This window comes from Diprion similis, chromosome 8, assembly GCF_021155765.1.
Source record: "Diprion similis isolate iyDipSimi1 chromosome 8, iyDipSimi1.1, whole genome shotgun sequence".
NCBI classification, from domain to species: domain Eukaryota; kingdom Metazoa; phylum Arthropoda; class Insecta; order Hymenoptera; family Diprionidae; genus Diprion; species Diprion similis.
This window is the reverse complement of record NC_060112.1, coordinates 20,529,602-20,556,771: the sequence shown is the minus strand read 5'-3', so window position 1 is coordinate 20,556,771 and position 27,170 is coordinate 20,529,602. Positions and strand designations below refer to the sequence as shown.

Below are 27,170 nucleotides of genomic sequence, written 5' to 3'. Positions count from 1 at the left end.
ATTGTATTCTTCAATCTCAACGTTAACTGACAAATCGTCAAGACCAGTGTTATAGTTTACTGGATCAATTTAATTTTTTCGTCAACCATCTCACGATTGACGGTTGTTCAGTCAAAGGTCATAGTCCTAAAAGTGTGCGGAAAATTTTTTATCTAGGCAGGCATAACGACTTTTAACAAACGGATGCGGTGACGTATGTAAGCCTTACATGCATGAGGTTCGGTTAGGTACGTGCTTCTAATTATTATAGGTACTTACTATGATTCCTGCAGAACTACGACGATCCCATTTTATCCCACCCATCATAATTCAACAGAGCTGTCAAGCCAAGTCTATCCCCTCTCGTGTGTATAGACGCGTGTAATGTTTAAACGAATATACAAATGTTCTCCCCATTAGTGTAGGAGAGATGGATTACTACTTGGCTCAACTTTTTTTTTTATTTGTCGCCAATCAAAAACGAGGATATCTGAGAAAGGCGGAGTCCATTCATTTTTCAGAGCCAGTATTCGGGTATTACTATTTATATTTCAGTGGATAAATAAGGAATGTGGCAGGATGTAAGGAGGTAAAAGACTGGAATGCAATGGTAACGCCATTAACGGAATAATAAACGTCACATTAATTGATTGCACAGGAAAGATATTACTATTTAGAGCTTTATTGGAAAGTTCTTAAAATCAAAAAGCGATTTATTACTTGTATAATCGCAACTTTCACGCAAGAAGGATATTTATGTAATGATCCTGTATATCACATAGAGATGAAGTGGGTTGATTTCACGTCGCCCAGAATCGAATTTGTAACGACACTTTGCTAAATATAAACAAAGTTCTTCACAGCTTTGAAAAATTTCCTTCTTCATTTGGGAAAAATTATTGTTCAATGGCGTTTCACATTTTGATGTATATATGTATAATAGCTATTTATGTGGCATGCCCGTAAACCGCCTATTTTTTTGGCAAGGATAAAGATTTCAGGACGAGCTGAAGGCGAGTACTGAAATTATCCGAGCCAAAAAACGGTTTACGGGCATAGCACATACAATATTTTTTACGGTATGGGCATTGAAAAGCAAAACGAAGAGTGAGGTTATGTCGCGATCTGTTCGACGAAGCTACTTTATTCGGCAGTTTGGAATGCGCACTTCGAACTGCGCATCAAAACTGCGGAATAAAGACTTTATTCCGCAACTTCGTTCGCTGTCGTATAAACCGTCACTTTACGGAACGAAAACTGCCACAAAAAGTAGACTTTTGAATGCCCATGCCGTAAAAAATAAATTGTCATCAATCCCTGGTGACCAGTGAATCAGAAAGAATTCTGATTGTTTACGTCATCTTGAGAAATGACTAAAGGTTAAAACGGTACTTTTTTAGATAGTCTTCTTTTTGCACACGATAAACATTAACAACACACAGCAAGCCTGACTTGATCACAAAATTTTAAACCGTTATTAAGCTGTTAACGAGAAGTCAAACAGCGTCATAATATAAGTTGAAATGTGTGCAAATATACCGTAGGTAAATCCTATCCATGTAATAAAAATGGCAAACCATACTTTGAGAACTCTGTCGATCCACCACATTCTGAAACAAAAATTACCATGTTAATATTCCATAAATATAGTGTCAATTGCTTCGAGTTTTCAGAGTAACAAGACTTTTACAGACGTGTTAACGATTACATTAAATTTTAATCGTTTCGTTCCAAAACGAAGGAACTGCATCGACAATTATTCATGTCATTATTACCCGAAGCGTACGATAAAAATTTAAGAAGTCAACTTTGTGCTCTTGTAATCGATAATTTTTCAATCGAGGCAACTAAAAGTTGCAGTGCAATTAACTGCTTCCGCAAAAATTAACCAGACTTACAATCAATATCTGCTAGCATCGCGATGCTCGCCAGACTGGCTATAAATAAAGTAGAGGTTATATGCGTAGGTATTCGAACTGAAGTTGTGGAGTTTCTGTAATCTTTTTTTGTACGCGCCAAAATTGTTAGCACGTACATACATCGTAACACGGCGATTCGCCGAAGTATAAATTAATTCGCCTTTCCAGTTAGCGGGTCTCCGGAAGCATGAACGAATAAATAAAGAGCTTGTAAATCATCTCAAGTGAAGTTTGTGTCGTCATTATTTCACCTGTGTATGAATGAATAATTGTAGAATTTGTGACCCAAGAAGGATGATTTGAGGAGGAAGTTCGTCGGGGAAGGTCCAAGACTGACAGGCTATAACATAATTTATTTACAATTTTGCGAAGTTTAGACTGAGCCCAGTCAGCCATCACTTGGCTGTTTATTTACACAAATAAAAATCAGAAAATGAAATTAAGCAAGATTCGTAAATTTGATTTGCTCGACAACCGTTATTTCGTGGTTCCGTACGTGATGCGCAAAGTACATGTGAGATTAAATTAATGTCGTATTACAATCTAAACAATTGATATTTTAAACGGAAAATTTAAATTCAATACCCAGTCGAATAATATTTAAGTCTAAATTGAAGTGTGAAGAGCATGGTTGAACGATTATTAATAAAAAACACTTACGAAAAATGACTATTCTAAACGCTTTTGATGCTGATAACATGATTTTACAGAATTTCGTACTTTTTGTCTTAGGTAGTGAAACAGAATCAAAGATCAAACAGAATAGGTGGCAAGTTTAAATTTTGAAATTTTTCCTGAAATATTGTTGAAAATGGATCGGATAATTTGAGTTTTAAACGATGTCAGAGTATAGAAGGCTGAGATTTTGATGGTCAGTTTTTTTGTTGACGGTATTTTTTTTTCTTTTTTTTTTGTAACGTTGATCACTTCTTTAATAAACCGTTTTTACCAATTGTTTCCTATGTCTAAGGTTCTGACCTCATCAAAATTAAAATTTTGCAAATATATTCGAAGAATGAAAAAGGTATACGCAGTTTTCTAATAGTTAGTGTCGTTTGGGCAAAGAGATTATTTGTAAATTATATCATGCAATCGCATGATGTGATTTGGCTGGAAGTTAATTCTTTTTTTCGAAACCCTTTTTTTTATTTGAATACACTTCCATAACCTCAAAATGTGAATTATTCTCCGAACCATTATTTCCGTCAAGATTCTTCTTTTTTTTTTTTAATCGTTCGAGGAACAAGTCCTGGGATTTCACAGTAGATAACCAGTGCAGCGATGAGAAGACATTTACGAGTGTATTCATGCGTAAAAATTTACATATTACCGAAATTGCATCATAGTTTGCCGGCGTTAAACCGCGAGTTGAATAATGGCCGATAAATAGCACAATGAAAAAGTCCCACATAAAACGTCACGTAACGTAAATCAATTGTCTAATCCGTATGTCAAACTTGATTCTAATTATGGTGGGGAAGGGGATCTTAGTCTGCGATACGTGGTTTTATAATTAATTAATGCATTCCAATTCATTTTTCCGTACAAAATATTATCTTTTTTACAGTTACGGGTTTCTTCAATGACGTGCCTTCGTAATAGGTACATACACTCGAAACTCATCTCGATGATAACAAGAAAGTTGAGAACAATTCTTTTCCTATCAATACTCATTTGCATGTATAGCTAATTCCGTCATTCGTTCGTTCGGATTTTCTACTCGTTTATCAATTTTCTAATGTATAAAAGTTTTTTTTTTTCAACACCTGCCTGAGGGGGGGCTCCAAATCGTCCGAAACGGAGTTACGTAATTTACGGGCAGCCCCGTTGTCTGAGAATAAAGTTAAAATATTAGAATCAAAATGACGTGTTGAATCTTGTTACCGATCTTCCTTAACGGTACCGTACATGCGTCTTTATTGTCGCGTAATCTGCGTCAAGACCAAAGTACACCTCGTATAATAATCAGGAAGAGAGAATGCGCCGTAGTAACGTGGCTCGTAATAGTGCAGTTCCGTCGTGGACTTGACGGTCGAACACGTACTGATTAGAAGTGTGATAATAATAGGAGTGGTTTTAGTAAACTTTGTCGCCGGTAAACCACACTGAAGTTTCTACGTAGTAACGGAGATTAGAAACTTTTTTTCCAATCATTGAGATTTTACCGGATCTAACGTACCTAGTCCTCTTCGGGAATAGTTTGAAAAGTTGAAAAATATGATTTTCAATGTCACGAATGTGACGGAGAGTTGACTAGTTCTTCTCCGTGATATGCCACCGTATTTTACGAGGATCAGTTCATTGAATTCGTGTTATACGAGTTTGTTTTTCCTTATGTATCATTGCGATTAATCTTGCATTCTTTTTCGGCGTATATGCGTGTTGATTTTACACGTAAGAACATTATTGTACGCAAGTGATACGTGAAAGGAGGAAAAAACAAATACATCGAATAGTCCTTTAGGGATTTTTTATTGGAATTATGATAAGTTTATTCGGATCTTTGATCCATGCAGAGCTCCTCGGCACTTGTATCTCGGCATCCGATGATGTATGTAGATACACTCGAAGGATTAGCAACACGCGTCGAGACTCGTGCGAGAAAGCCCGAGTTCATTGCATAGGAATTTAGTATTAAGTGAGCGTAATTCTCGCGTCGCATACCATGTAGGTGCCTGAGTCAGATTTACAAAGTGCATTTAAAAAAAATCAGGATAAAATAAGATCAATCGAAGATGACGAAGCTCGATGCTATTCGACAACTGCCAGTTTTACTGCCACGGACATCTGCGTGTACATATTTTTTAGAATATTAATTACAGTCGAATACTCGTATATTCTGCATTTTATTACTCATTTTTTGCAACAAAAATATTAAACGTTTTCAGAACATTGATGTTTTTTTTTTTAATTCCGTAGTTCTTTTTTCCTTATAACTTCGTGTTTTGCATCTAATCTATGTGCTAACAAGCTGCATTACCTTTCTTTATTATTACCTACAGATCCTCGATAATAACTGTTTACAACGTCAAAAAAAGTTACCACATGACAATGGATATAGATGTTATCTATTCCGTGGTGCAGATCTTTTTGAATCGTGCCGTACTTGCAGCCGTTTGAAACTGGAACGAATGACCTCCAGTGCATTCGATTGAGAAATAAGTGACTAAACATGTTACCATAACCGTTACATGTATATATCAGTCATTTTATCCAGAGACATTCCAGATTTCTCAATTTCGTACGGAACGATTGAGACTGATTCTTACAAGGAAAATATTCCTGCAGGTTGATCTCTCCGATTTTGATCTAGTTCATCGGAAACTAAGCGACAGAAGTTTTCTTTTATTGACCATAAAACACTTGAGGGAGGTGAAAACGATCCCAAAGATAGACACCCAAAGGGGCAATTTTTTGTTGCAATTGATGTATTTGAATAAAACCGACGCTAAAAAATTTTACATTGGTAAATGAATCCCGACAAAAAATATACTTCGGTTAGTTTTCGATGCTCTAAAGCATGTACGAACTAGAGTCGACACCGTTTCTACAGAGTTCTTTTCTACAGAGTTCGTTTCTACAGAAAATATTTTCTACAAAGTTCGATTCTACAGAATTTTTTTAGGTCTATTCGAGTCAACACCGTTCCTACAGAAACCGTTTCTACAGAGTTCTTTGCTACAGAATTGCGACATGCAGTTCGTTTCTACAGAATTTATATTTGGAAGTTCGATTCTACAGAATTCGGTCGTAGATATCCGTTTCTCATACATTTAATTGTAAATTTCGTACAATTCGATTTAATTTAGTGTAATCTAATTTAATTTAATTTAAATTATTTGACCGCCACTTGTAGAAACGAAATGGACTTGCAGACCTGAATTCTGTAGAAACGATATCTGTAGAAACGAATTCTGTAGAAACAATCCTGACCCCGCAATTCTGTACAAACGAACTCTGTAGAAACGAACTCTGCAAAAATGATATCTGTAGAAACGATCCTGCCCCACGAACTAGATCAGAACCGGAGAAATCGACTCGGGATGTCTCCTTTTTAGATGGACTAATCCTTAGACACGCTGGGTAGTAAAAGAATCTCCCTTAACGCATGACGTCAGATTCGATGAAGGTAGCAAGTATTCAATGTCTACGTTAGTCACAACGATAACACGACTTGCCTGTGAAGTGTTATCAGCTATGGTTAAGCCCAATTTATATGGATTACTCTATACTTTGACATTTAACTTTGCATTTTTTTATTTCGTACCAAGACCAGTCATTTCTCCGGAATGTGCAGATTTGCTGATGCAAATCCACTTATTAATAGCAATAACCCGAAGTTGTTCGGACACTCTCTATAACTCTGGTACGACCTTTAACTAAAAAAAAGGAAGAAGAAAGACTGCGCAGGTGACTTTTTGTAAGAATCCATCAGCCGCACCCCATGACGTGCAATTTTTTATTGTTTACAACGATTATGACATGCGCGTTCGAAAAAAGGTTTTTTTTTTAAATATTCGCGAATTTTTCGCATCGATATGTTAACAAGTTCATTCAGAATCGAATCTGGGTCATTTCGATGACGTGATCTGTCGCTAGCAAGACTTCTCGCTCTATAATTACGAAATTGACTTCGCAGCTTTACCTAATTGACTCCAATTGGCCATACTGTCGTAGAATCGCCCAACGGTCGCACTGGGTGAAAGTCGCCCTAGACGTGATATTTTGTTTTCTCAAAATTGAGTCAATTTATATGTTAATTTTTTCTCCAACAGTTGACAAAACATGTAAATATTTTCCGGGGCCGGTGTCTGATATTGCGGGACTCCGGTCTAAGAATAAACGGTAATTTTAGCACAAAGCTTCTAGAAATTTTTTTTTCTTTTGCGAAATTTAAAGTGTTCAAGCTTACGGCAATCTTGTGAATATAGAAAGAATCCGAATATCTCAAAATCGCCAACGTTGTGTTGACTTAAAAAAAACAAAACTATATCGATCAGGAAATCGATACCTACATCTAACGGAAACCTACAATCAAAAATTCGTTGAAATTTCGAGATTACCGAAAATGAAAGTATTGTCGGAATTTTTACAAATCCCGGATCTCCCGATGACAGATCATATAGTTTTCCTTGAAAATATTGACGTCATTTAGATACATATAGGTAATATCTAAATTAGGTACGCCTGATCTACACTCCGTGATTATGTTGGTACGATTATGGCGACCAACAATAATACCTACGTGCTACATGTAGCTAACTGATATGGTCAGTGACGTCACGTCAGCTACACGTGCGAAGTGTTGTTGGTCGACATAATCATACCAATGTAATCGTAGCCTGTAGACCAGACATTAGTGACCACCGTTAAATGGGAGTCTATCGTAGTCCTGGCTTGCACAGGCCATTGTATTGTATTTAGCACGTGATGGAACACCAAGAAATGTACGTGACGACGAGGAGGAAAATAGGAAGATCTTATAATGATCCGAAATGATACATATCCCGTGTGTATCGGACAGCGGCTACTTCGGTTTTTCCTAATTAGCATAACCCCCGAAATAACATTGTACGATACAGAAACAAGTTGCTCAACTTTGCAGAGTAGAGAGAACCGGCAATGCTGTGCGGATTGTGACATTGATTTACGTAGCGAATGTCGGTGGGAACAGTGCTGTGCAAAGGCAGGGAGCCGAAGATTCATCACCACTTAATCATTTCTTTAACGAGCCATCTGGCACCTGCCGTGTATATAATCTTGGAAATGGTCAAATTGTTGGGCGTGGAGTTGTTTCAACCATTTGAAAGATTTGAGAGTTGTGGGACCACGAAATTATATTCACCGCAAATGACTAAGTGGACTCTTGCCGGGCATCGGCTATATAAGTAAATATGAGAGATACAACACTGCGGGAATTTCCAGGCGGTCTCCTATCACCGTCGGAATTGCCGAGGATCACAATAAGTATATTATGACAATGTTAATGTCTGTTTCTTGTATCCCACCGTTTACGTGCTCATATCGCGATGCCGATTAGTCGGCTTTATCTCTTGCATAGCTTGATACAATCTTCGTTGCGGATGATTCACAAATCTTTGACGAAGTACCAGGATCAAAACAATTTTTGTCCTTACGAGAACGAAACGAGAGAAACAAAGATTTTGAATTCTTGAAACTTTGGGGACGACTTCGCACACGGAAATAATAGATATTAGAAATTTTGGTGAAAAGTTGACCGATTTTTTTCCTGCAAATTGCATTCTTTTACAGAAATTAAGTGCAATTTAAATATGTCATGTACAATTAATATCGACAATATGTGAAATGGATAGATTGGTAATAAAGGTTCTTGGATACGGTCTAATAAGTTTTGATATAAAAAGCAATAAGTCACAAATCTTCTCAGATCCTGCTGAAAGTTGTTGATTAGACATTTGGTCAAAAGTTCAAGGCTTTGGCAACTCAAACGCCGGAAAGACAGCTCAGTGTTTTTCGAAAGTTCTGAAATTTTTGCTTCAAAAACGGAAGTTGATGCAGAATTGATAAAACGATTTCATATTATATTGCAGCTAAATTCTTAGGAATTTTCATTCGGTGTACTAAAATTTCAAAACTACGCTAAAGATACTGCAAGAAAATTTGTCGAACTGTATCCGTGGAATTGAATACCAAAAGAAGTGCATAAAGTTCAGATTCACGATCACAAGATTGCAGATCCTTTGTTACTTTCTATCGAACAGATGCCTGGAGAAGCTCAGGAATCGTCTAACGAGTAAATTAGAAGATTCCGAGATGATTTTGCGCAAAAATGTGACTGAATAAAAAACATGGAAGACGGTCTTTGCAGGCTTTCAGTAACGTCAGATCCACTAATGACTAGACTGCCAAAACGTTCTAAAAAAAAAGGAGTTCTCAAGGAAAAAAATTAAAATCATCCCCACATGGTTCAACTATTAGTTCCAACTTCAGTTGCAGAATCAAGTCACAGTATCTCTTTGAACGATACAATCGATGTTGGTGATGATGATGACAATTATTCTTCATCAGATAGCGACTAAAAAATTGTAAAATTAGATGCAAATAGATTTTCATTGACATTTTAATAGTGCCTAATTAATTTATTCATATGTAAAATATGATGAAAAATATTTCGTTGAATTTATTATTTATAATCATCATTCTTCAACGCATTTTATTGAAATTTTAATTCATATCGACTATCAGCAACATTGAAAACTTCCAAACGTTAAATTTTGCGCATATCGAAGAATTTTTTCCTAAAGTAGTCATCCTCCACACCGAGACCGTCCGCTATTCTGTTGTTTCTAAACCTTTTCTCTAATTCATAATCAGCGACCAGAAAAATTTCTATACAGAATATTTAAAAAAAAATGAATCATGGTTTGCCATGTTAGAACCAATTTTCCCGTCACGTCAGGTCAGCCATTCTAAATTTCATTTCAGATTCGTAATCAGCGTTCTCGAAAATCTCGATGTACGAATTTTCATAAAAATTAGTCAATGCTTGTTACTTTTGACCACCTTTTCGGTATGGCGTAAGACCACTCCGCGACGAGTGAACGGTACAGCTGACGTTGGGTCCAAGCAAGGTGCCAGGAACGGCCCGGAACTGGTGTCACTACCACATTCTCACAAAATTAAAAATTTATCTATACATGCATATCTTTCAAATAACACACCGTCTTTTTTACCTTGTCCATGGCCGCCACCCAGAAACCGTGCTACGGAAAATTCATGCCCATTTTTAGACGTCCTGACCTTGCTCATTAATCGACGATCGATCCTTTTGTTATATATCACCATTAAATTAGTAAACTACGATACGTCGCTTAGTTGCCAAGTAGCAGTTTCGACACAACAGCATCGTGCTTGCAGCATCGTTCTTTGCATATTTCTTACACAATTCCTCCGCGATATGTTTCCTATTTTTTATTACAGTATAGCAAGAGACCGGGAGAATTCGTAGTTGATGAACTGACAATCAACTCACTGATCGTACTTTAGTAAGACGAATTGGTAGCAATAGCTTATATCAATTTCGCGAATATTTATGGGAATGGTTATTGAACGCGATGCATGATATCGCGGATGATCTCGTTTCGCAGGGACAACTGGGCCAACCCGATCGACCAAACAACAGATAACTTATATAATACTCCAGCTCGTCATGGTATAAACTTGTCGCGACACGTTCCTGCGGTCATTCGAATCTTTGACGTGGCATAAAATTATATCCATATATACCACATATCTACCTGTCCATCGGCATTTATCTCCGAAACCACAGAATTTCCGAGGGATTTATAAATAGCGTCCAGCTCATCAGGCTGCTATCGTCAATAACTATATATAAATATCAAGCCGTCGAGGACCTACCCGAATATCAACAGCAGTAAGTGATGTTAAAAAATGAATTTTAGTTTTTTTCATTCTACTGACTTTTTCGCCATTTCTGCACGTAACAGAACTTCTGAATATTATGTGATTTCAAGACATTTTACTCTACGTGGTTCAACACAGTCTCATTTGATTTAAATGCAGATGGACCTGCCGCCTATTTTTCAGAAGTGATTTGCTCCTACGGTTGCGTAGTTACTATAATTACTCACATCGGAAGCTGAATCATACGAAAATATTACGATCACTTTTCAACTAAATTTTGTGAGAAGAAGGTGGTTTCTAATTTTTAAATACATAATTATTCGATGGGGTTTAGTTTTTTGGTAACAGCTACTACCAGTAGTATCGAAGGTTTATCGTTTTGACCTACCTTTTTAATTCTCACGAAATCAAAAAAAGTAAGTCAAAACGATAAACATTTAATTTTATTGGTAGCTGTAACACAATAAATATAAGAGCTGATCGAATAAAAATAAATATGGTTTTTTAATAAGGGTAGGATAGGTATTTCAAAATTAGTAACCATCTTCTTTCTTACAAAACTTTGTTGAATATTCTACTGTAACACTATATATAACCACATTTTTGTTCATGAAAACTGTATTTTTGAAAAAACTGAAAAAAAACATATTACAATAAAACTATTCGTATCTGGAATATTCTAATGTCAATTCTATCGTACTAAACCTTGTCGCTGACATGATCAGCTAAAGTATAAACGCTCTTGACATTTGAAGTGCTGGGGAATTTCTTGTAATCCGAATAAATGAAATATAAAAATTTAATTGGGCATTCAGATACTTTGTTTTAATCCGAACTGGCACGTAGTATTATCAAGTCGTTTCTGTTACTGACACAACCAACGTCCATAATGGGTCGGCGACTTGCTCATACGACTTTTTATATCGTACCGTGGTCCAATGGTTGGTGAGATGTCATTTTGAAAAAAGAATAGACCGCGCGGTAATGTTAGATCGCAGATAAAAGGCGTCATGTATTTTGACTTTATCATCATCCAACTAATTATGTTGAAATAATTTTATCGCTTGACATATCTATATGTCAAGAGACCGCTTCGTTCCCTGATACATAACAAACGAATCAGACTATAGTAAAGAACAGACTAACACACTTTGTATTGTTTATTCTTTTTCTTAGTCGTAATTAAATCAACGTTATGTATATTTACGCTTTCAGCGAATATATGAAACAAAATTTTTCCAAGAACAATGTTCGCCGTTTGTTCATAATTCATTTCCGAGTCCCTTTATATCTGGCATGATAAAACGAGGCCGACCAACCGCTTCCTATTCTTTACAAAATCTCGGCGCTGTCGCCTAACCGCAAGCGCCTTAATTAATTAAAACTTCAGATTCTTTGAGTGAAAAAAATGTATCCCTCACATTTACTCTTGCTCCAATTGAGCCTTACTTACTTGTTATAGTGGGCCTTAGCTTCGGGTATTTTATTTATATCTTCCTTCAGGAGGTACAACTTGCCTCCGATCAAACTATCCCTAGAACAAAAAAACGTTTCCGGTTCACAATTGGCTCACGTCTAACCAACACGCGTACAATAAACAAATATTTTTCCTCGCGTGACCGTATTTCCTTTTTAGGGTTCCGTACCTCAAACGGTAAAAACGGAACCCTTACAGGATCATTTCGTTGTCCGTCTGTCCGTCTGTCGAGACGCTTTTTCTCAGGAATGGGTAGAGGTATCGAGTTCAAATTAATATGGAGGTGTAAAAAATTTAAGCGTTTAAGTCAGCGCAATCAAAACATGCGGCCATTTATGTCATATATTTTGATACTCGCAAAATCATTCGTCAGAACCTGTGAGGCTACTTCCCGTTGACCTAGAATCATGAAATTTGGAGAGAAGCAAGGTGTCACAGGACAAGTAAAGGACAAAGTCGGAAAATAGTTAATTTTTACTTATGTCACATAAAAAACATACTCGCACTTGTACTAGTTTTTTTCATTTATAATATATCATTTAAAAAAATTAAACATTTATGCCCAACTCTTCATCGGGTTTTCCTTTCATTTTTATTTCTATATGTTTTCAAGAAATCTCAAGGCTCTGACACAATTCATAATTAACATCGCGTCACTAAACAATATAATAAAGCAATAAAATTTAATATATTTTCGTTCTTCTAGTAGTTGTGTGAAAGTGAATACTTCTGGTCCAGATATTTTCATTTCTTTTTCATTTGCGGTTATTATTTTGAATTTTATTATTCTCTCATCTACAATAAGCCACTTTCAGCAGTGCACCAGAAATTTCACACGATAACATCGTCGATCGTGTTTTAATGACAATTAACTTCGGAAGGGAATAATTATACTTCGCTACTCAACCGGAATACAAAATTTGTTTTTTCATAAAGAAAGAGAAATTCGCTTACCTGAAATATTCCGTTACATCGATTTGTCCAACATCAACGCTGAAGTCCGTTCGATTTACCTCTGGCACAATTTCGTTTAGTGCCATTAGTTTTGAATTTTCAAATTTAAATTTTTCCTTCAAAAAATGCGTCAATGCAAGGTTTGCCGTGTAAATTTTCCTGTACAATTTCACGAGCCTGTCAAAGCAAAAAAGTACAACTTAAATTATAATTATTACACAATCTCTCTCTCTCTCTCTCTATATCTGTTCGAAGGTCTGCAGCGTAAAAATGTTTTTACGGCACGGGCATTGAAAAGTCCACTTTTTGTGGCAGTTTTCGTTCCGTAAAGTGACGCTTTATACGACAGCGAACAAAGTTGCGGAATAAAATCTTTATTCCGCAGTTTTGATGCGCAGTTCGAGGTGCGCATCCCAAACTGCCTTATAAAGTAGCTTCGTCGAACAGATCGCGATATAACCTCACTCTTCGTTTTGCTTTTCAATGCCCATACCGTAAAAAATATTGTATATGCTATGCCCGTAAACCGTTTTTTGGCTCGGATAATTTCAGTACTCGCCTTCAGCTCGTTCTGAAATCTTTATCCTTGCCAAAAAAACAGGCGGTTTACGGGCATGCCGCATAAATAGCTATTGCAGACGATACCCTACTTTATTTAGTAGGGGAGAGTAGTGCTGAGGTAGAGAGTAAACTGAATAACAGCATTTAACGTAGTGGAAGAATGGATGAACAAGAACAAGCTGAAGATGAATGCAGAGAAAACAAAGTATATGTTAATTAGAAGTACAAAAGAAGAGCTGAGAGGTAATGCTATGGTGAAATGTTTGGATGGAAAAGAGATAGATCAGGTTGAAGTAACGAAATACCTAGGCGTAATGATCGATGATTATATGCTAAAAAAAAGATAGGGAAAAAAATAAGTTACCTAAATAGAATAGGAAATTATGTATCAGCGTGTACCAGGTGTACATACTATATACAAAACAATCATAGCTTCTCACTTTGAGTACTGTGCGAGGCTGCTAATCGACATGGGAGAAACACAGCTGTGTAGGATGCAAACGGCACAAAATCGAGCGATGAGAGTAATTTTACAGTGTGATAGACATACCAAGGTAGAACAGATGCTCCAAGCGTTGCAGTTTATGACCATAAGACAGAGGCTATACTATAATATGTGTATATTTATTTTTAAGTTATTAAATAACATGATGCCGGCAGAATTTAGCAGTAAAATTACAACAATAGGAGATGACTGTTAAAGGCAAACTAGACAAACGGCAAAAACTGCAGTCGAATTTCACAGAACAAGAGATGCGGAAAACAGCTTATTTTACGACCACTTCCGAGTAAAGCAAAACGAAGATTCTCTGCATAGTTGAGAAAGCTGATCAATCAATCAAAATATCTCTTTAGTTTTCAGTTTTAGTTTTTAGTTTTAAGTACTGCTAACTTTGTACTATTTCTATCTCTTTCGGTCACAGAGTAATTTTTTTATTTTATTTTATTTTTGTAATACTCTGTGACTATTATTATTGTCTAACATTGCTACAGACATAAAATATACTATCTATCTATCTATCTATCTATCTATCTATCTATCTATCTATCTATCTATCTATCTTTCTCTCAGACAAATCTCTCGCGTGGTTCTACTCCTATCTAACGGGCAGATCTCAAGCAGTAATCGATGATCAAGGTCGTTTTTCGGACTGGATTGGCACAACGATGGGAGTACCGCATGGTTCAATTCTGGGACCGATATTCTTCATGTTATTTATCAACGACATAGAGAAGAATTTACTGTAGACCAGTAGGATGATTTTCGCGGATGATACGCAGATTTATTTACATTGTTTTCCCTCTGAGCTCAGTGAAACGATAGCAAAAGTCTCTCATCGTGCCAACGTTACATCTGACTTCGCCAATACCAATGGACTTTCTCTCAATGTGGTTAAATCGAAAGTCCTTATCCTCGGCAGCGGAGCTTACGTTTGAACTCTAAGCATACCTGAATCGTCTCAAGTTATGATCAAGGATAATTCATTCATTGTCTTACTCATCTGATGTTCGTAACTTGGAAGTTCAATTTTCTGCTAATCTATCGTGGAACAAGCACGTATGCTACGCTCCACAAACTAAAATATTACAAAAATGTGCTCTCGATTGAACTCAGAACTAAATACGGAGGAACTTAATGCGAAGCTCCAAAAGCTAATAAATTGTTGCATCAGATTCATCTTCAATCTTCGTCGAGACGAACACATCACGCCATACCATCATCGTTTGGGTTGGCTGTCTGTTAAAAATCGGCGGAACTACTTCCTAGCTATCGCTACTTGTCGCATATTGTATGTGAATTCACTGACCTATCTTGCCGAACTGCTACCGCGAGTAAATCACGGCGATCGACGCCCTTCACGTCTTCCGCAATCGGTTTCTACTTTTCACATCTCTATCCATCGCACTACCACTTATCACCGTTCTTTTCGACTATCAGCATCCTGCCTTTGGCACTCTCTCCCTCCTAATATTTCTTCCTCCTTATCTCTAGAAATATTATTCAAGGCCCGGCTATTCGCCTATCTTCTGCAATCTGAGCTTGTGCAAAGTTGAGCTATCATTTTGTTTTTAACTGCAATTATCTTCGTATTTTTCATTTTCACTTGAAGTAATTATATTAATTACTTTCATTATTTTAATTTACGTAAATATAAAATTATGCTTATTTTAACTATGTCTCCAAATTTAGTTGTAATTTATTTTTTAAGTTTAGTTTAAGATTATAGTTAATTTTCATATTTTATAACACATTTATACTTGTCTATCTTTTCTTGCCCCATAGCGTACGTGCTAGGTCATAATAAAAATTATCAATTAATCAATCTCTCTCTCTCTCTCTCTCTCTCTCTTTTATCTGACAAACGTATTTCGTTCAAATGATTTTGCGTTACCTTAAGACTAGGATGGAAAAATTATGATTTGAGGGAAAATTTTACGTGCTATACGAATATATGATACTATGTTTTGGATGCTTAAAAGTTTGAAAGTATAGTTACCTTGGTTTCGCGCCACTCAGCTTGAGCACAGTATCGATAACGAGGGCTGGAATAAGGTGAAATATCCACACAGTCAGGTAGTACATGAATATGTTTGAGTACATCGTGGTGTTGGGGAGCCAGAGACACCCTTCCAGGGGGAGCTCGGCGACAGTTTTAAATGCCAGATTCATCATGTCTTTGGTTGTGACCGCCTTTAGACCGTTCGATGAACAGTTGTAGACTGAAACACTGGGGTCCCGCGTTATACTGAGAGAAAAGAAAAAAGAGAGGAAAAAGTAAATGTTAATTCGTTATGGAAAGTCCAATGTGTACTTCGAAATTGATCACAGCGCTAATATTCTATGAAAATAAAAGTGAAGTCCACCTACGTTGTTATCCCTCTTAACCAGGTGCTTATAAGCAATGTTTTGATAGCCACGTCTACCGGTATGAAGTCTACTACGAGGTCAGGATTACCATAGACTGATCTTAAAACACCTTTGCCACCGCCGATCATGAGTCCCACAGGACCGTTGAAGTTGTCCATCCATCCCGGTATCGGCTCCTTTACAGTCGCTACAACTGAAGGGTGGCATAGCCAAACGGTCTGATTTTTTTTTTTTTTTTTCTTTTTTATTTATTTATTTTTTTTATTTGACACTTGTTGAAAAATCAAAATTGGTATGGTTGAGTAAAATTTATTTGCCAAGTTGTAAAAAGTTGGCCTGGCAAAACGGTGTAAACATCATCATGATGATTTTTTTGGAGAGAAAAAAATTATCCCAAAATTTAATTGTTCAATTTGGAACTAGAATCGACAGGTACGTACTTTTTAGAGTTTTTCAACCTTTTCCAGTTTGTCCAAACCCCGATTTAATATAGCAATTCATATTCGAGAAAATGACTTCGTAAAAATCGATTTTTTTCGTGCCAGTATAAGTGCACGGAAAAAATGAAATACGACTGACTACTGTGCTACACAAGAATGAGCGGAAAGTAGATGAAAAAATTCTTAGCACATTATTAGTTCATGTTATAATAAGAATGAGTAGTTTTTACATACGACTCAGAATCTTCCACCACAGTAACCATTACTATGTTGCACACTATATCGAAAACACGAGTGATTATTATGTTCACAGTCACTGTTAGCTTTTAGGATAATACAGATTCCCTTCAGCATTAGAACTCGTACTATACAAAATAAGTGTGAGCCATGTGTAAAGAAACGAACGAATCATCTGACAAACGCTTCTCATTCTCGTCCAGCACAGTAACCATTCCTGTGCTGAATAAGCACTAATAATGTGCTAAGAATTTTTTCATCTACCTTCCGCTTATTCTTGTGTAGCACAGTAACCAGTCGTATTTCATTTTTTCCGTGTGGGTCGGGGTGAAAACTTGGAAGGATATTTGGAATTGCCGATATATCGAAATTTCAAAGATGCATCAAACAGTGTCACTATAAGTAGAATCTACTAATCAGTGAAACTTTGAAAAATCAAGATTTCTAACAAACCATCTTTCGTTATTTCATTTTTGTATGTTTGAAATTTTGATATATCGAAAATTCCAAATATTGATCCTTTCAAGTTTGGAGCCCCACCCCCACCCCGTTTTTTTAATTTAGATGTTGATTAAAAATATAATTACGATATTAAAATAACAAAACAGATATGAATTGGTCTTATTTAACAATGAGCCTTGAACCCCTGTGGGTCGTAATCAGTTCAAAGTTCGAAAAATCGCTTATCACCACGACTGAAAGTAAAAAAAGAGTTTGTTTACTTTTAACAAACGTATATATTCGAATATGGCGAAATAAATGTTTCATTATTATCATATCATCAAATTTAATTTAGCCAAATATGATTTGTCAAGTATTAACCTACATCGATCATTATTTTACTCAACTGAAACTTGATAGTAATAACAAAACATTTATTTCGCCATATTCAAATATACGTTTATCAACAGCAAATAAACTCTTTTCTCACTGTACACCATTTTCGATCCCTCTCTAGCCCGCCATTTTGTCTTCATAATATTCGAGTATTTCTATAAATTTCGTCATTCGTTATGGTTCAAACTTTTCCATTTTTTTTTTCTCTCTTTTAAATTAGTCCATCAAATTTAGGAACAGTTTTTTTCGCTTTACTAAAAAATCATAATGATGGCACCTACATCGTGTTGCTGTCGCTCCCTTCTTCCTGCAATCAAATTATGAACAAAGAATGACGAAAAGGAATATATTTAAAAAAAAATGGCAACTCAATATAAGTAATTCGTACTTATTGTCAGTGGAATTGTTTCTGTAATATCGAGGAATTGAATGTATTTTCTTCGTTCCTTGAATGACGGTATGATTACAGTATTCGATAGATCGTCCGTACAAATCTTCTCGTGTATCATCGTTAGCCACACCTTCTTTGCCATTTCAGTTTACAGAATTATTTATCAATTGCTAAATGGCCTAACCAAGGTCAGCGCTAAGAGAACTTTTATTGCGGATGACGATGACATGTATGTACTCATCATACACCATTCTATGTGCGCACGTAGATTAAATGAACACAATTCCAATTCATATCATTCAATAACGATTCTGTTCTCCGATTGTCGTAAAATTTAAATCGTGAGTGAATTATTTAAATAAATCGATCGTGGGCTGACAGAGTGACCGTGTGTTGGATAGTGGGACTGTTTGTGGCTTAACAATCACGTCACATCTGACGATATGCGGTATAATGCAAATAATGCAATTCGCTTCGAAATGCGAGACCCATGAATTTTACCGTATTATTTATTAACCATCCCTGATGGCTTATAATCAAAAATAGAGCTGACCGTTAATAAGGAAGAACTTGAAGAAAAAGCACGAAACCGATGTATAATAGAAGTATAGTAGTCTGTATGTGATCGGCTTGGATAAAATTTGGCGTCCTTCTCCGTATAAAAAATCTTATATTCATGAATGATTTAGGATCTGTGATTAATACGCTTTGTATATCCTTATCAATTTGAAATTCAAAACTTGATTTTATCGCAACGAATTATATTCGCAATATGTTATTCGAAGAAAATCGTCTCGAATCGATACGCGCAAGTGTTACACTTGAAGAATTGGCTATAGATAGATATGTCTTGATGGATTCGATGATTTGTTTTATTTCTTTTCAAATTAGTTCTTCACACTATTTATAACTTTCATAGATTCGCTACACGGTATTGTCATTCTTCCGTAGACTTTTGGTCGTTTTATAAAATTTTCTCCGTGTATTACGAGCAACATTTCCACTGATCATTCAAGTGATGCAACGTTTACCGCGCTACAGCTCTAAAATTACTAATTTTATGGAAAAAAAACTTCAACTCAAAGCTTCTTACAAATTTTATATTCCGCAGATTAGATGATCACCATTTTCACGGTTCCATCGACCATTTATTATTATACATTTATCAATAACAATGTTTAAAAAAGTTTCCTCTGTTATAAATCAAAATCTACGCATTACACGGAGAAAAGTTTCCCTCAAAAGTTGTAAAGAATTTTATTATCTACAAGAAAAGTTTCTACTGTCTTTGTCGTGCGATGCACGGTTCACGAGATATTTGATAAAATGTATTTACCAAGATGGCGGCTGAAGCTCGTACGAAATCTTAATCGATAATTTGGGGTCAAGCTTATCCCCCCTCCCCCCCCCCCCATGCACGCACGCACGCACGCACGCACGCAAGCACGCGGCCGCATTCAATGTATATAAATAGCCGATAAAAAATGACTGGGCTACAAAAACGTGGACAGGACATGCCGAAATGACTTCATATGATAATGAGCTGACCTTACGCAGTCTGACCCCTTAAAACTTACCAACCGATGGCCTGAATATTACACTGGGAATGATTCCAGCGTAATCATTGATAACATGCTCGGCCAGTTGCTTGGTGAAGGTGTAGGTGTTTGGCAATTTACCGAGGAATCTGCGAATTGAGAATTCATTTCGTTTCGTAAAGAAGAAGGTTTTACACAAGCATTATTGAGTATTATATTTAAAGAAAAGAATTATTTTCCTTTCGGTGGTTGTAAAGAAAAAAAAAAATCTTCTTACTTTGGCGTCATGATGTTCAAAATGTTCTCGTCCATGTTTTCTGCAATTTTAATCGCCTTTTTCCAATCGGTGTGCGCTGGGTATAAAATCTCATCGATAACCGGTCTGTCGGTATTTCCGTAAGCGGTGCTTACGTGGAGGAGAACCTAATTCGAATGAAATTATGTTTCTAAATAAAAGGTAGGCATAGGTGGCTCAGGTTCGGTACATTATATGATTGTATAATAGCATTCAATGAATATTAATGGGTCGCAGGTCATAGGTCACGAAGACTTAGGTGTATGATATTTACTCGATACATGCATCTACCAAATTACAGCAATAAAAAATTAACGCGGTGAACAAATTATGCGAGATATCATCGGAACAGGATATTTTTCATCTGCAGACATTCTACATCAAGCTTTACGCATTCGATACTTGCCACTAGCTTCTTCATGCTTGCTGCCAAAATGCAAACATCCCGTGTGCCTCTGGTGTTCATGAGCACAGCGTGCTTTAGAGGATCGTCAAACCTGACGTTGGCAGCGACGTGGAATACTATCGAAACTTTTTCGATTAGAACCTTACGCTCCACCGGCGGTAATCCCAGGCCTTCTTCCGTCACGTCGCCTATGACTGGGATCAGTTTTTCGAAAACTGAAGGATCCGTTTCCCTCAGCTTATCGTATAGCTGTTTTCCCGGTATTGGAAAAAGGGAGAAAAAAAAAGAAAACATTTAATATTTAAATTGAAGTCGCGTCATATATTGTTTACGACATCCTGCACCATTTTATTACAAACTAAAACCACTGATGGCCTAGTTTTGCTTATGATTTTCAAATTTGAAGTAAATCAAAATTTTTACGTTGAAACGCGATGCCTCATTTTTATAATCTCGCAAACTTTTGCTTTAAATACCATATACGGATAACGTCCAAGATAAACTGTGCCGATAATTTGTTATCCTTTCAGCTTTCCTTTTCGGTAAAGCAACACCTTTTACTCTCATACTTCATTCCATTTCAATCAAGAAGATATTGTATATTAATGCGATATGTCGAACGAACTTCCTTAGACAATAACACACATTATACGCTACTGTGTAAATTTATATGTAATTATTTTTCATCACGTTATTACGATTATTTTTTATAAATTACACACAGTGTGTAATTTACTCATATATGTATATTTAAACCACACGGCAGCGGAGAAGAACGCGCAACGCAATTCATGTGCTTAACCATTTCTATATCCGGCAGAACATCCTTTAAGCGCGGCCTTAATGTTTCATTGGTCAACAAGCCCAGATAACCGTCAAGCAATCTCGACGCACGACGGATCCTCCGACGTTCACGATTGTGTTTTCCTTGTAACTTTCTTTATAATACATTATTTTTCAAAGAAAAATTCGGTTTCTTGATGTCAATCCTTTGAGGAAAAAATATTTCAGAGCAGAAAATTCAACCAAATGATTCATCGATTCTACGCTCAAATTTCTTTTTGTATATTTTTATTATTATTATTATTGTTGTTGTTGCTGTCGTCTCGTTATGCTTATCATTATTACTATTATTATTGTGGTAAACGTGATTCAAAAACTGTCAGCGAATGCACTGCAGACTCAAATATAACATTTTATAACCGTTTTACAACTCACCGGTAAAGCCAGCATTTGCCTTAACCTGTCGTCTATGGTGCTGTTCTTCTTCGGCCGCATTAGTAGAAATATTTCCTCCACGGCGGGACATGATCTTAACAATTTTTCGATCAACACTTTTCCCATGAAGCCCGTACCACCCGTAATCAATATACTTCGGCCCGCGTAAAACGCTGTTATAGATGTCGTTGGGTCCAGATTCATTTCGACGAACTAGAATCAAATCACACATTTCGATACGTATACGCCCAAGTCAAGCGCAAAACTCGTTTTGCTTCCGATGCGCAATTCGTGGTATCGAATTCGCGAAATTGGCAACTGGATTGTATTTACCTGAATAACGTATCCGTGAAACTGGCTTTGCTGCTGTTCTCTTGCGTATTCCTTGTTTGCGTATAACTTTAATTAGCAAATTCTCGTCTCCTTATGTGTTTTCCCCGAATGATTTCTGTAGTTCCAGTCACACCTAAGTCACCAGTTCTAACTGGCATTCGAAAAGACTGAAGTGAAACTCGTACTACGGCTTCTGATAATGAAACTTCGCCACTACTTACCCCGAGTAAAAAAGAAAATAGAATCATGAACGGGGCAACAACTTCAGGGGGAAATGACGCGTTGAGTTTTCATTTAAATTGCATACCCAGGTCGGAGGCCACTATGTAAATATGCATAAGATTTAAAAAAATACGAAGTCGCAGAGCCGAAAATGAGGTGAAATTAACAGAAATACAAAGCCTCGTGTTTTTTTCTTTTTACAGCAATGTTTTATGTGGACATTTTCTGTTTTTCTAAACTTTAGGTATGCTTTATTTCTAAACCAGATATAGTCTAGTATAAAGTATAAAATGCTTTAAAAACAAAACGAACCAAATCGTAATAAACTCTAACCGCTCGATCTCTTTGAATGTTTTGCGAATCGTCTTGCGGTTTTCCATACCTGAATTATCAAGTACATATTGCATAATAAATAGAATAAATATTATCTATTAGAAGAAAACAAAAGTAAAATCCGAAAACAAACAAAATTAATTAAGTATTTCAAAAACAAGAAGCTTTAGACTGGCCATGAGCCAGCCTTCGATCTTTCCGTTCTCACACCGCAGGTTTCAAGTTTACAGAAAAAAAAATTATAATATCGAATTCGAATCCCAAATTAGAAATTCAGATTCGTGATTTCCGATTTTAAAACCCTCGGATACCATATTACATGAAAATACGACGAGTTTTTTTATTTTGAACCACTATAATGGATCCACCATTACAAATTTTGGAAGTCTGACCTCGGGTTCGTTATCGGCAACCCAAAAAACCTCCACCTACCAATTTCTATGAAAATCAGAATATTTTTAGATTTATTTTCCACCATATTGGATCGCCATCTTGGATTTCGCAATCTTACTTCAGATTCGTGATTAGCGACTCAACGAACCGACGAGGACGAATCTTCATCAAAATCCAAATGTTTTTAGTTTTTTTCTGCTCATTGACTACGCCGAATTTAAATTTGTCAAATCTAACCTTAGATCGTGATTAGCAACCCAGAAAACCTCACGGTAAAAAAATTTATCCCAGTCTATTCATCCATTCTGAAGATATAATAATTTTTATTTAATTTTTTGGTATTCTGTAATTTAAAGTAATTGAAAAAGTACCGACTCGATCATTGTCAAAATCAAATCAGTTCTAAGTTTGGAAAAGCCGCGTCGATTGGGACTAAAATTATTAAAGTCCGGTAACTCGTTCTCGAGATATCGTTGAACAAAAAAAATTGATCACACGCATAGATACATACAACATCCATCCGAAAATAGTCGGGGGTGATTCTGTCAATCTTGAAATGTCCAGATCTAGTGAAAACTCAACTTTTCATTTTCGGAATGATTATCACAATTTCCTTTTTTGTCTCTCGGCGATAGCAGCGGCTGGACAGCAACGAAACCGGATCGATCCGGATTTTCAGCATCAATTCGCAAGCTGATCAACGATCACTGGCAGCGTTAGAGCAAGGCGCCTATCGGTCTCATTTCAATGTAAACCGTCTGTACTCATGAAGAGGCAGTGAGATGATTAAAATTTTTTTTTTGTCAATATCAGAAGGATATTGCGTTTACTCGAAAACGTAGATCGTTTCGGAGGTCAGAGTTTAAACAACCTTTGCACTCTTATTAAATATAGAAGTAAAACGTGGAAACTTAACGATAGTTTATTATTATTTAATTTAAATAATTTTCTTTGATATTCTCTTTATTTTTGTTGTTTATTGCAATTTCTCCTTTATAATTCTTGTGTAAACGAGTATAGATCTATAGAGGCACAGGATATCATTAGTTTATTAAAACTCGTTTTTCACCAGAATTTTTTCTCTTATCTGACAAAACTAACACTTTGCTCGATTAGGATCAATTCGTTTTCAGCAACGGTGATATGTGAATATGAAGAAACGATTCAGGGTGTCCAGTATTCATGGAAATTATGGAATCAGGGAATTCTCGGGAAATTTGATATTCCCTGGAAAAAACCTGAAAATCTTAGCGAGTTTCATGTCGTGTATGGAATATACTAATTTTGATCCTAGGTTCATAAAAATTTAGCCATTTGGTGAATGAAAAAAAACATTTCTTTCAACTTTCAGGCATGAACCAAGCCGTGATTTCTTAAAAATTGTACGTGCTAGCGAATTCTTATAAATTCGCCTCACAATGAGCTGTGCTCTAGTCAAATATGAAATCTTCTTGCTCGTATGACTGTTGTATTTTTTATTTATTATGTATACGATAACAACCTGAATAGATGATGATTCTTGTCTAGAAAACCCGGAATTCTCAAAGAATTACGTTTTCACAAATAACTCGTATCGGACGACGATTATTCGAGGACCCCGAGTATAATGTGCAGTAATGGCTCGTGCCCTGGTCTGTAGATAGAAAACCCCTTGCAGGAAAAAAAATCAGGCACGACAGGCTCAGAGGATAATTATCCAGCTCTGTGAGGCAACGCATCGGCAATAGTCGCCAGTCAGCTCGAGTTCGCGAAATAGTGATGGAATGCAGCTACGGTGGTTTTACCCAAAGCATGAGTCTGTACAGTAGCGATTTAGATAACTCGCTAGGATGTTATCGGCTAGGCATTACCCAAGCCATTTTTTGCCAAATTTAAGAGCGATTCCTTTCAAGTCTTTTAAGTATAATTTAAAAAAATATTCTTCACAAACAAGACAAACAACTCGAAGCGTCACGGCTTCGATAAAGCAGTGAACGTTACAGTACACGTGTATAACATCATATGTCAAAGTACACGTCGAGATAGCTTATTTATATGCTGACATATAATATAAATAATACCTAAGTAGTCATTGAACGATAATTTTCAGGTAATAATCAGGAAGTATGTACACTGATCAAAATAAAAAAATTACTCATAATTCGGATTAATCGTGACTTCACTTATCCGTCGATTCTTCGGTCCCGAGCATCCGGTTAATCGGGGTTTTACTGTAGGTAGACGAAGGTCATTCACCTCTGGTATAAGCAAATGGCGTAATTGTGAATTCAGTGAATAACGAGAGTCTTATCATCAGTGTATAATATTCATGTATTCAAATGTCCTGTACGTAAAGGTCCGATGAAAACGAAAGAAAAAGTATTTAAATCGTTGTATGCAAAGATGAAATCGAAAAGTGTTAACTATACACGCAAATCATACGTATGTGAAATAAAAATTCACCCTGTGTATGTGAAAATATAAAAGAAATTCCGATTTTCGTCTGTTACAGTGACGCTATCACCTAACCTTCGAAGAAGTCAACTGCAGTCTCTTGCTGGTCTACGTCAATCTGGACAAAGATATGGTATAATGTCTACATTTACTTTACATCTCCTGTAGTTTGTAATTTACGTTAATTTGTGTTAGGTTTCTTTTTTAACGTTTGATTATCCTTTTTTCATTTAAGTTTGCTTTAATCGCTATTTTTGTATTTAATTTGAACTCTTGGAATCTTTTTTCCACGACGTGAACTCGAAACTTTAAACTTCGTAGCATTATTATTAGTAAACACGGTCAGCATCCTTATCTCGACCACTGCTTCAATTCTGTGGACCAAATTCAACGGGGAGATAAGGAAATTAATTTAAAAATTAAACGTACAAGCTCTATCGTCGGCGTAAAAATATTTTTCTTTACACCTATTCATCGCCTTTACTTAATCATAACTAAGAGTTTTTTCGTAGAATTGCAATTTTAGTTCCTATGTACTTATAATAAATAGTCTGATAACATTGACGTCCATATCAGCTAGTCAGTTGCTTGTACGTAAATCAATTATCTTGAATCAGGTGGATATTCGGTAATATAATTGATAGTAAAATTATTATACATTTGCGTATCGTATAATCATGTTTATTTATTGAGAATTATAGTTTTTCCAGCTTTTTACGAGCTGAAAGTTTTTTTACCCTCGGTGATACCGCGAACCGCAAAAGTGTCACACCTCTGATTAAAGATAATTATTTTTTTCTTTTTTTGTCGACTTTTTTTTGTCGATTATAGAACAGACTGTAAACTATTTATCTCTTTCGAAATAATATTTATACAATTAAGTATCGTAGGCCAATCAGACTATTATGCTACTAAATTATAAATCTTTTGTTACCGTTCGCAGAATGTTCAATCTAAGTCACATTTAGAAAAGAACCAAATGACAGTTTTAAATACGATAGATCAATTTTGATCAGGCTTGTTACTTATTTGTATGCACATATAATATTGTTAATATACTCTTTAATTAATGTTGTACTTATGACAGACGCACCAAATATATACACAGAAATTATTTGTACATCATCTAATTACTCTTCCTTCTTCATCTACAATTCGGTACCAGTGATGCAACGAATATTTGTGTTCGCATTCGCAAAAATTTTGCCAATGTTACTGTCGCAAATACTTCATATTTTTCTCGCAAATAATGTAAAAATAATATTAAATAAGATAAAAACCATTCGTTTGATAATGAACTTTTATTATACAAATTTTTCTTCGTGTTTGAATCACGATTTATCTTCAAAATTAATTTGTTTCTGTTATCAATCTGTCGTTATATAATGTATATATAATTTGCGTTTATAATTACGCTTAATTTTCCTTGTTCGAAATTGTCACGTATAAGTTTTTTAGTCCGGGGAATTGCAGTTAGGCACTTCATGATGCGTGAACTTATGCAGAGGGTTTAGACCGTGCGTGACAAACGATCTAACAAATTTATACAAATTACTCAATGGTAGGCAGAAGAAAGTGCCGGAGCAGAACAGGAACCGGAGTTAGAATCAGAAGCGAAAATTACCCTGACAACGGACGACGCTAAAGAAGAGGATGAGGTCATTCCTGATAACAGAAATGATCGAAACACACTCGAAGTCACGGCTGCCAATTACCCATCGTTAGTAAAAATCGGTGAAAAAAAAAAAAAATCATTCGCGACGAATTGAAAAATTACAAGAACTTTGGTGTTCTCCATTGTCATCAAGCTTCCGCCATCAATCTAGCATTTTCTCTTCAGTAGCGGAGGAGGGACAAATGGCAAAGCCAAAAAGGGCAGAAAGAAGGTAATGAAACAGAAAATCGTCGCGACGTACAGTATGGAAGACA

The 27,170-nt window shown here is 36.0% G+C and overlaps 2 protein-coding genes across 3 annotated transcripts in view; one reads left to right on the top strand and one right to left on the bottom strand.

The window, feature by feature from the left end:
• The window catches only part of LOC124409325 (afadin- and alpha-actinin-binding protein-like), a 54,454-nt gene extending 28,110 nt beyond the window's left edge, over positions 1-26,344 (top strand). For both annotated transcript variants that reach the window (XM_046886872.1, XM_046886873.1), the window contains exon 7: positions 25,300-26,344. The gene's annotated coding sequence lies outside the window, so the exon portion shown is untranslated. The remainder of the gene's footprint in view (positions 1-25,299) is intronic.
• Positions 1,285-22,122, bottom strand: LOC124409323 (fatty acyl-CoA reductase 1-like). The gene is made up of 10 exons (XM_046886870.1): positions 21,861-22,122; positions 21,528-21,740; positions 20,310-20,558; positions 19,886-20,031; positions 19,648-19,757; positions 16,166-16,358; positions 15,795-16,043; positions 12,736-12,912; positions 11,758-11,838; positions 1,285-1,589 (listed from the first exon to the last, which is right to left on the bottom strand). The coding sequence occupies exons 2-10, from the start codon at positions 21,729-21,731 to the stop codon at positions 1,457-1,459; spliced, it is 1,542 nt and encodes a 513-aa protein (XP_046742826.1). The 5' UTR covers positions 21,732-21,740; positions 21,861-22,122; the 3' UTR covers positions 1,285-1,456.
• Positions 26,345-27,170: the final 826 nt, after the last annotated feature.

Excerpts from the sequence above, each read along its gene's own strand:
- LOC124409323 (XM_046886870.1), bottom strand. The coding sequence starts at position 21,731 with ATGAATCTGGACCCAACGACATCTATAACAGCGTTTTACGCGGGCCGA. Across the intron at positions 16,359-19,647 it reads AATATTCAGGCCATCGGTTG|TTGTAGCGACTGTAAAGGAG; the intron begins GTAAGTTTTAAG and ends GCCACCCTTCAG. Across the intron at positions 1,590-11,757 it reads GCTAAGGCCCACTATAACAA|AATGTGGTGGATCGACAGAG; the intron begins GTAAGTAAGGCT and ends TTTTTGTTTCAG.